This window comes from Bidens hawaiensis, unplaced genomic scaffold, assembly GCF_021521415.1.
Source record: "Bidens hawaiensis isolate Kalapana, Puna unplaced genomic scaffold, B.hawaiensis_p1.1 tig00050641_1, whole genome shotgun sequence".
Classification (NCBI taxonomy): domain Eukaryota; kingdom Viridiplantae; phylum Streptophyta; class Magnoliopsida; order Asterales; family Asteraceae; genus Bidens; species Bidens hawaiensis.
The window spans coordinates 67776-78295 of NW_027506163.1; the positions used below are offsets into that span (position 1 = coordinate 67776).

The 10520-nt window shown below is 33.9% G+C and overlaps 1 protein-coding gene across 1 annotated transcript; it reads left to right on the forward strand.

The window, feature by feature from the left end:
- Window positions 1-1321: 1321 nt before the first annotated feature.
- On the forward strand, window positions 1322-3598 carry LOC143616915 (F-box/LRR-repeat protein At5g63520-like). The gene is made up of 5 exons (XM_077089609.1): window positions 1322-1325; window positions 1411-1542; window positions 1753-1928; window positions 2778-2890; window positions 3181-3598. Exons 1-5 carry the CDS (start codon window positions 1322-1324, stop codon window positions 3230-3232), a joined length of 477 nt encoding a protein of 158 aa, XP_076945724.1. The 3' UTR covers window positions 3233-3598.
- The last annotated feature ends 6922 nt before the right edge of the window (window positions 3599-10520 follow it).

Sequence of the window (10520 nt, forward strand, 5' to 3'; positions counted from 1 at the left end):
TCGGTACGAGTACTAGATAAATAGAATCTATTCGAGTACCGATACACAATTGCTACCGAATGACTAAATTGGTAGGGGTACTCATACTGTACCAACGTTCAATAAACGATAATCCACAAACTGTAACCAAAGCCTTGAATCGGTATGTGACGATACCGTTTGAAGATTCCAATAAACACCTCTGCATCTTTAAAAAAAAAAAAAAAATTATAATATTAAAAAAAAAAAAAAAATTAACACAGTAATTTTATTATCACCGCCACCACCATCAAACACCGAAATGACGTCGCTCCTATTGATGCCATCAATGATGACCTTCTCCATAACATCGTGAGTAGACTTCCGGCAACCTCTTTCGCCTCCGCCGCTTGCTCATTGAACGCCTCCTTTCTCGTCCCAAGCTCTCTCAGCATGCTCCCTCAATCCGTCTTTCCATGCAACTTTTTTCAAACCTAATTTTACATAAATCAGAAATTATCATTTATTCAAATAATAATAATAATAATAATAATTTGTATGCCCTAATTAATTATGATCAGGTAGCTGTAGAAGAAGTGTTGAACAAAGTATTAGCTGAGCCCATTCGTCCTCATTTTGCCATTGTTTCAGTTGGTGGCTTATACGACTATGAGACGGACGTTGTGAAAGAGGCTCACAGCCTTGTATGTCATTTCTACTTCAAATATGATTATTGAATGTCAGTTTAGTTTCAAACGCTTTGAAAATTTCATGAGTGGATTGCAGATTACTAAAGCACTAGGCTCTCAAGTTCCGGTCATAACCAATATTAGTCCCTGTGGAATAATCGCAAGGGATGCACTTTCTGATGAATTCAAACAGGTCTTGTATGTTTTCATAGTCATTTTCTACCACCTGGTAATAAAAAAGTAACGAATCGAGTAATCTGCAGGTTGAGTTCGTATTTCCACATGAACCTCATGGAATCATGTTGACTGTTGGATTTCTACCGGGTCTGAAAGTTACAACAATCTCACTTTCAAAGCAAATTGAGGTAACAAATCTCATCTTTATTTTTTTTTTTCTTGTTTTAAGCTCTTTATACTATATAAGTTTGTGAATTCATGTATCAGGAACCAAAAATGGACATGATTGACGAATTTATAATAGACATTAGGGAATTCTCAATTTCTGTTTCAGGGTCTAATTCCCTGCTGCCATTATAATGTTTTGTGTAAGTCTTTGCTTATGTTATCTTAGCATAAATTAACAACAATAACCTTTATGTTTTTTTAACAAGATCAAATTCATTTCTTATTTGTTACACCGCTACTTCAACTGCATGACAGCTAGTTTGGAAAAAATGGGTTTGTGTTGGTTCCAAAACTCTTCGCTTACTTTGTTATGCCGACTTGTATAGTTAATTTTATGTTAGTTTTTTCATTATTGTAGATTATGCCTTGGCACTAGATACTGTCATTGTTGGTAATAACAGCCCTCAATATCGATGTACCAATGATGCTAAAGTTGGTACTTCTGCTGCCACTGCCTTGGTATTTGCAGTGGATAGGAATAAACCTCCCGGTAACATCAAACCTACACTTGCATATTTAATATTTTATCGTATCCTTGTTTTTATACTTTAAAGTTGCTACTTGAGTCTCTAAATTCTCAAGTACTATTCTTTCGGATTAAAACTCAAATAAGTTTTTCTTTGTAATTTATTTAGTTTATGTTTCATTTGAAGGTCGGTTCCATCCAGCTATGAAAAATTCTTAAATATTTTTTGAGCAGGTATAGGAGAAACTCAATTTCATGCTGTATTAGCAAGCGGGTTGTCACCTGTAGGCCCCACATACAAGGTAACATCCGTTATTGATACATGCTATTCGATGTGGATCGCTGCAGGGAGAGAAGGGTCACATGAGAATATTGATGGTGTGACTATTTTGAATCAAGTTTATGATGAAGTATGTTATTCTTTATCTTTAGTTAATACTCAACTCAAGCTACTCTATTATAACTACATTGATAATGGGTTAATATGGGGTGGGTACTATTTTTTTCTTCCCTTCTAGAAAGACTCAGTTTAACCCTTAGGTAACAACTCTTTTTAACAAAAAAAGGTTTTTTTTCTTTCTTTTTTTTTGGGGTGGGGGGTTTACTTTTACAAATCAGCCCGTATTGACCCAAATTCATTTTGCTTAGAACCCGTTTTAACCTGACCTCATTTTTTAATTACCAATCTGACCCAAACCTATTTAGTCCTGAATCAGTTCTCACTATAAATCATAATAAAAGTTCAAACTTTCATACATACTCATTCAAATTATATATATCAATATGAAATTTATGAAAATCATGATATTTTAATAGCCATGCGCAGTGAAAATTATGAAATTTTGAACTTTTAGAAGTATGTAAATGAAATTAGTTTTACTGATTATTTGATGAATATTGGTCACATTTCCAATTATATTGTTCTCTCTCAAATGGACCCAACCTAAAGAATCTGATAATAAAGGATCATACATTCATACTTTCGAAATTTTTATCTAAGACTTTAATAGTCTAATTCATAAGACTGCCACCGGTCAAAATTCAAAGTGATGCCACTGACGACCATGTTGACTTTTTGGCTGTTGCTGACATGGCATATTAAGTTTTGAGTAGTAATACGATGAGGCTATATTACATTTTCTTGCAATTTACTTACTCTTTTCTCTAAGAGCATTCCAAGCAACTTATTTGTTTCTATAATTACACAAAAAATCATTACATTTTTTCTCTCATATACAATTAAATAATACTACTCATAGGTAGAATCAGAGAGTTATGATCTCTACATTGAGGTAACGAAAGAAAGAAAATTCTCCATTGGTCGAGAAAAAGCCGGATGTATGACGTCTCTTGCATTATATTCAGTTCATGGGTACGACACTAGTTTTTGTTCTTGATTTTAATATCGTCTTTTTCTTCGAGCAATTAAATTATTTTTCTTTTTCCAAATAGTAGCTTATTAACCGTGTACGGGCATACCAAGTAGTTAAGCTTAATGACGAAACAACAATAGACAATTGTTTAGAAAAAAAAACTACAAAATGTTATACGTAACAAACAGAAAATTAAATCACTAAATTGATAAGTGCTTATGTTATGATTCTTTTTATTATTTACATATAAACACATTAAAATTTATTTGGTTTTATCATCTTAAAGAAGGAATGAGACGGAGTATTTGTATGTTAAAGGAAACGACATCAAAAACCGGTGATACATTCCGTTTTTACCATGAGGATTCTACCGCAACTTTATCCTCTCTTGCTATTGTCTCTAGCCATCTGAGATCATTCAATGACACCACCAACACCACTGGCGGTGATAAGCGGGAGGTGTTTGGTGGTCTTGTGTTCAGTTGTGGTGAGGAGTATGCCTTTAGTGAGCCAAGCATTTACAGTGCACCGCTTTTGGATAGTTTCCCTAGTGTGACACGCAGCGGAACATTTTGTAGCTGGTTGATTGCCCGTGGTGTGTCAGCCCCGTGTGTTAAAAAATCTCGAGAACAAAAGACTGAGCGATGTTGCGTGCATATGTGCAGTGCTGCCTATTTAATTATGTCTTATACCCCATGAAAAGAAAATTACGGCCTATTTAACTGTCTTATGCCCCATGAATAGAAAATTACGGTGGCTTTTGTGTTGGGATTTGGTAACAAAGAAGTATATTTTATATTTAGTTTTCTTATGTTTGTTGGGATTAATGTTTTGAGTGTTTATATCATTAAGGTTAACAAGTGATTTATGTTCCGGGATAGGCGTGGTTCTTCAATGTTCTAAGAGGATTCACACTTCACATAATCACATTAGGTTTTTTCATTTCAAACTATGTAGTTGTATGTATTTTAAAAGGCAGCTTCTAAAATTTGTTCCTTTGGATTTTTACCATTTACCTTTTGGCCTCTCAATTTAAATTTCACATGTTTTGTTTATCCCCTAAACTTTTGAAATGAAACTCTTGCCCTTTCAACTTTTACAACAATATTTTTAGCATTGCAACTTTGGCATAAAAAACTTACGCTTAGGTAGGAAAAAAAAAAGAAATTTTACACTTGTATAATTAAACTTTTAGACTTTTAACTTTGGTCACAACTTCTAGAAATTTAAGACTTTCAAATTTGCCAACATAACTTTTATTGTAAGGAATCAAACTGATATCGAATGACTTTTCGCCACAACATTTGGTAGATTTTAAACATGGAATGCATTTAACGTGCTTTGCCGCAACGAGCGTGTAAAAAAATTGATGAAAATCCATATTTCCTAAATTATCGATTAAAAATCTCGTGCATCTCATTTCCCGTACTCATATCTCCATTTTTTTTTAATTTTTTTCTGCCATTTATAATCTTAACTATTTTGTCTTATTTTTTGTTTCATAAATTGATTTCTATGGAATAGTTTGAGCCCATCCAACAAAATTGTCCTTTTGTTTTGGTGGGTTCATGACCAATTAAATAGCAACTAGTATTTAGACCCGCGCCGCGTTGCAGCGGGGGCCATTAAGTAAGAAAAAGAAGATACTTTATGTTACGAAAACACAAATGACCCACGCTTGGTGGCAGTATGTAATTTCGAAAACAAATTTGATAATTTAGTAGCACACTAATTCACAATAACAACACTATAACTACTAACAATTTGAGATACAGCTTTGCTAATTCAGTAACACTAATAATAAACTACAAACTTATTTGTAATTAAATGTCCGTTATACTGCCCCTTAGTTCAAAAATACAACAAACTTGCCAACCTATCGTAATCAAAGTTTGAAGTCAACATCCGGTGGCACCTTCTAAAACCTGCTAAACATATAATACCTCGTAATCAAAGTTTGAAGCCAACATCTGGTGGCACTTTTTAAAACCTGCTAAACATATAATACAATAGCTAAACTTAAGTCAAAACAGAGAAACAAAAACAGTGCAGAAAGCATACAAAACTACATCTAAGTAAAGAATAGATGAACTTTAATAGTTACATCACCTCAATAAATAAAGTAACAAAAACTTTAAAGTACATAAACCCCAATGAATCAATACTCAACATGGCTGGCATGGACTGTAAGCTAAATTTCAAACTTTTACCTCCTAACATGTATAGTATCTGTGTATTTGTTTTGAACAAAATAAATAGGCAAAAAATAACTTACCAGCATCTCAGTTGGCTTCGATTCGATAGTCATCATGTTCCACACCATATAAAGCCGTAATCTGTAAAAAAAAACCACACAAATACAATCGCTAATTCACTATCATTACATCTATTTCATAAACTCCATAAAAAACTTCCAGCAAACCTTCCTCATTTGTTATTAGAAATACATGTTTTACAGTCAGTCAGTCTAAACCCACCCATCAACTCTTTATATTCTAATATTAAGCATGAAAGAATTGAACTTCATAATAAGATTAACCTTGTCTTCTTCTAGTCGAGCTTTCAAGGTTTAACAATGTCACCGACTTTGATGATGTTAATAACTCCTAATGATTTTATGAATATGTCTAAAACACACAAATCATGGCACCAACTCGGCCCGTCATAACGCACGGGTACGGTCACTAATTACAACAAAAAGGCGATTTTAATTCTCTTATTTTCTCCCTATTAATTACCAAAAAAAAAAGGAGAAGCATTTTAATAACTTCGAAGTGGATGCCATTTTGTCATTTAATATGTTGTTGTTTCTGGCTGTATAAACGTATTAGCAAAATATACCCATTTTTTATGATTTTATGTTTATATATTAATAAGTTAAATGGCAAAGCAATCTCCACAGATTCTTGATTATTTCAAGAGATGAAATCCCATCTTTACAAAAATTTCAAAAAAATATCTACTTTTTTCATAGTTTTGTAAACGAACCGAACGAACACGAATATGGGCATGTTTGTATTCGTTCATTTAACTTTTAACTAAGACGAACACTTAATCAAACAAATATTTGTGTTCATGTTCGTTTATTGGAAAATGAACATGCTCGTGTTTGTTTATGTTCGTTTGTTTAAAATCTAAATGAACAGTTCACGAACATAAACGAACGTAAATGAACATAACTGAATAAAGATAAACAAACATAAATGAACACACTTATATGAACAAAAAGAAACAAATATAAACCATCAAGTAGATGACTAATCCAGATTATATATAATTATTCTCTATAAATATTTAAATGAACATAAACGAAAATTATAAATGGATGTAAACAAACATAAATGAACACAACTTTTTGGTTCATGTTTGTTCGTTTATAAAATAAACGAACATAAATGAACTTCCTGCGGAACTATTCACTGCACGTTTGGTTTGTTTACAGGCTACTTTTTCAACTCTAGATTGAAATTCGAATTCATACGGAAGCAGAATCATCATTACCCGACAGTAAGTAAGCTGACAATAATAGCGAGTTGAGTGACAACTAATAGTTTACCTGGTAGCTAGAAGTAATGCTCAGCATGTACCTTTGTGCCCCTAGACCTGTTGGAAAATAAAGGATGAAAAAGATTATTAGCTATTTTAATATATTTAATATGAAGTTTTAATGACAATTTTCATACAGACAGATCAGATTATATTCATGGCTGCAATTGTAGTTGATTGTTTCCAAGCACCACGGTATCATCATCACCCCAAAATCCTAAAGGTGTAGCACAATGGTCAAAGCATCCCGTCAAACACCTTATGTGCAGCGTACCTAGGCTCATAAAACCGTCACAGCCTTTCTTAAACCCAGACGAAGAGAGGCACATTTCATCAAACACTTATGTGCACGGCATCTAACGTCACAAAATAGACATAAGGCACCACACCGCCCGCACGTTGTTAGCAAAATATTCAATGTGCTATATAATTCGTTGACAACATATTGTAATTTTATGAAAACACAAATAATGTAAGTTCACTGCCTACATGAGGCTCAGGTCCGCACAATGGCTGCAACATATGTTGCCACGCCAAAAAGCAGAGCATCATCACAGCCATAAAGCAAGTGGTAACCGGAAGAAACAATAGAGCAAAGCACAAAACACAACAATCAACCTCAAAACAATACCAAATCAAACATCGCAAACAGTAAGACATCAGGCATTAAACATTGTATATTTAGGGGTAATCACATCAATTCAGAATATCAGATAGAAAATAACCACGTTAGTTCTAGCGCTTCTGCAATTAGAGATTTTCACGGCCACTGGACCACCGCCGTTACCAGCCACCGTCACCTAGGGTTTCCAAACAGAAACCCGACAACAGTAGTTTAACCACCTTTCGAGATCGTCTACCAACACCTCAGCAAAGCACCACCACACAACTGACCACCACCTAGGGTTTCTAAATGGTGGTGGTTGAAGACGATGGCGGTGACGGCTGCGGCTGTTGAAGAGGGTGGAACCGACGCTGACGATGATGTTGATAACGACGGGATGGTGGCAGAGGGTTTTGCCACCGGTGAAGACCAGGAGAGAGAGAAAGTCCGTTGGTATATGAGGATGGAGTAGGCTGTAGATAATGAAAGATGAGATAAAAACTCTCTGGTGACAAATAAACTTTCTGAAACGGTGGTGGATACACACGTGTTAAGCAAATGAATAAGTACACAACACAATGCATCGTATGCAACTTTTAAAGCACAAGTAACAACCTCAAAAGCATTATATACAACAATAAAGCACACCTTTTGTCAATAATAGTTGTAAATTAATATATATATATATATATATATAAATATGGGTGTAATCGGCCCTTTTTGTGTCACCCATGAGTTTATATGTATCATATATTCACATGCTCTCGGATTTTATGTCCTATATTCAGGTTCTGGGTTGAGTAGGTCGGGTTTATCCGACTAAAATCGAGTAAACCTGAGTAAAATTGAAACCCGTCCCAAAATAAGTAAATTTGGTGTTTCCCACATAAGTGTATGCGTATCAAACTTGTTTTGTTTGAAAATATGTTCGTCCAGTTTTTTTTCATTTTTTTGTCATGGCAAAACCAAATAAACAATACAAGATAATAAAGTTTCTCATTTCCCAACATAGACGAAGGGTAGTGACCCCCCCCCCCCCCTCAATTTTCGAGGGACAACTAACCCCACTCTGATTCTTTCAATGTTTGCAATAAAAACTATATTCCCTAAATTATCGATTAAAAATTTCGTGCATCTCGTTACTCGTACTTATATCTGCATTTTTTTTATTTTTGTCTGCCATTTATAATCTTAAATTAAATATTAACTATTTTGTCTTATTATTTATTAGTTTGAGCCCATCCAAAAAAATTGTCATTTTGTTTTGGTGGATTCACGGCCAAATAAAATAGCAATACGAGTGTAATTGGTCCTTTTTGTGTCACCCACGAGTTCATAAGTAGCACATATTCACATGCTCTCGGATTTCATGTTCTATATTCAGGTTTTGGGTTAAGTAGGTCGGGTATATCCGACTAAAATCGGGTATAACAGAGTAAAATTGAAACCCGTCCCAAAGTATGTAAATTTGGTGTTTCCCACATAAGTGTATGCGTATCAAAGTTGTTTTGTTTGGCAATATATTCCCCCGGTTTTTTCATTTTTTTTCTTGGCAAACCAAATAAACAACTCAAGATAATGAAGTTTTTCATTTCTCAACATAGGCGAAGGCTAGTGCCCCCTCCCCCCCCCCCCCCCCCCCCGCCTCCTCTTCGAGGGACAACCACACTCTGGTTCTGTCAATAGTTGCAATAAAATCTATATTTCATAAATTATCGATTAAAAATCTGGTGCATCTCATTTCCCGTACTTATATCTGCATTTCTTTTATTTTTAATCTGCCATTTATAATCTTAAATTAAATATTAACTATTTTGTCTTACAATTTATTTTATAAATTGATTTTTATAGAATAGTTTGAGCCCATCCAAAGAAATTGTCATTTTGTTTTGGTGGGTTCATGACCAAATAAAATAGCAATACGGGTATAATTGATCCTTTTTGTGTCACCCATGAGTTCATATGTATCAAATATTTACATGCTCTCAGAGTTCATGTTCTATATTCAGGTTTTAGGTTAAGTAGGTCGGGTTTATACGACAATAATCGGGTATACCAGAGTAAAATAGAAACCCGTCCCAAAGTAAGTAAATTTGGTGTTTCCCACATAAGTGTATGCGTATCAAACTTATTTTGTTTGACAATATGTTCGCCCAGTTTTTTCATTTTTTTATTTTGGCAAAACCAAATAAACAATACAAGATAATGAAGTTTCTCATTTCTCAACATAAGCGAAAGATAGTGACCCCCCCCCCCCCTCTTTGAGGGACAACTAACCCCACTCTGGTTTTGTCAATGATTGCAATAAAATCTATATTTCCTAAATTATCGACTAAAAATCTCGTGCATCTCATTACCAGTACCTATATCTGCATTTTTTTTCTTGCATTTATAAACTTCAATTAAATATTAACTATTTTATCTTATTATTTATTTCATAAATTGATTTTTATATATTAGTTTGAGCCCATCCAAAAAAATTGTCATTTTGTTTTAGTGGGTTCACGATCAAATAAAATAGCAACAACGCGGGTTAATTGGTCCTAATTGTGTCACCCACGAGTTCATAAATATCACATATTCACATGCTCTCGGATTTCATGTTCTATATTCAGGTTTCGAGTTAAGTAGGTTGGGTCTATCAAACTAAAATCGGGTATACCTTGAAACCCGTCCCATAGTAAGTAAATTTGGTGTTTCACACATAAGTGTTTGCGTATCAAACTTGTTTTGTTTGACAATATGTTCGGCCGGTTTTTTCATGTTTTTGTCTTGGCAAAACCAAATAAACAATACAAGATAATGAAGTTTTTCATTTCTCAACATAGGCGAAGGATAGTGAACCCCCCCCCCCCCCAATCTTCGAGGGACAACTAACCCCACTCGGGTTCTGTCAATGGCTACAATAAAATCCATATTTCATAAATTATCGATAAAAAATCTCGAGCATCTCATTTCCGGTACTTATATATGCAGTTTTTTTTATTATTCTTTCTGCCGTTTATAATATTAAATTAAATATTAACTATTTTGTCTTATTATTTATTTCGTAAATTATTTTTTATAGAATAGTTTGAGCCCATCAAAAAAAATTGTCATTTTGTTTTGGTGGATTCACGACCAAATAAAATAGCAATACGAGTGTAATTTGTCACACCCCAGACCATGGCCTAGGTGTATGGCACATATGTTGGTACCACATTTGTAAATAAATCATAGTTACGATTTAAAAGCGGAAGCCTTATATTTATGTGGATTTAAAGTATAATATTAACATCACAAAAGACGATATTATAAAATACCCGTTTTAAGTTTTACAAAATATTACTTGTTCATTACAAACCACCATTTCGTATTTTAATATTTAAACAAAATAATCCGAGCCATCATATATGTTATGCACTTCGTCATTTCCAAGCTTCTATTCTTGGTTACCTGCAAAATGTTTAGAAAATACGTCAGCAACACATGCTGGTGAA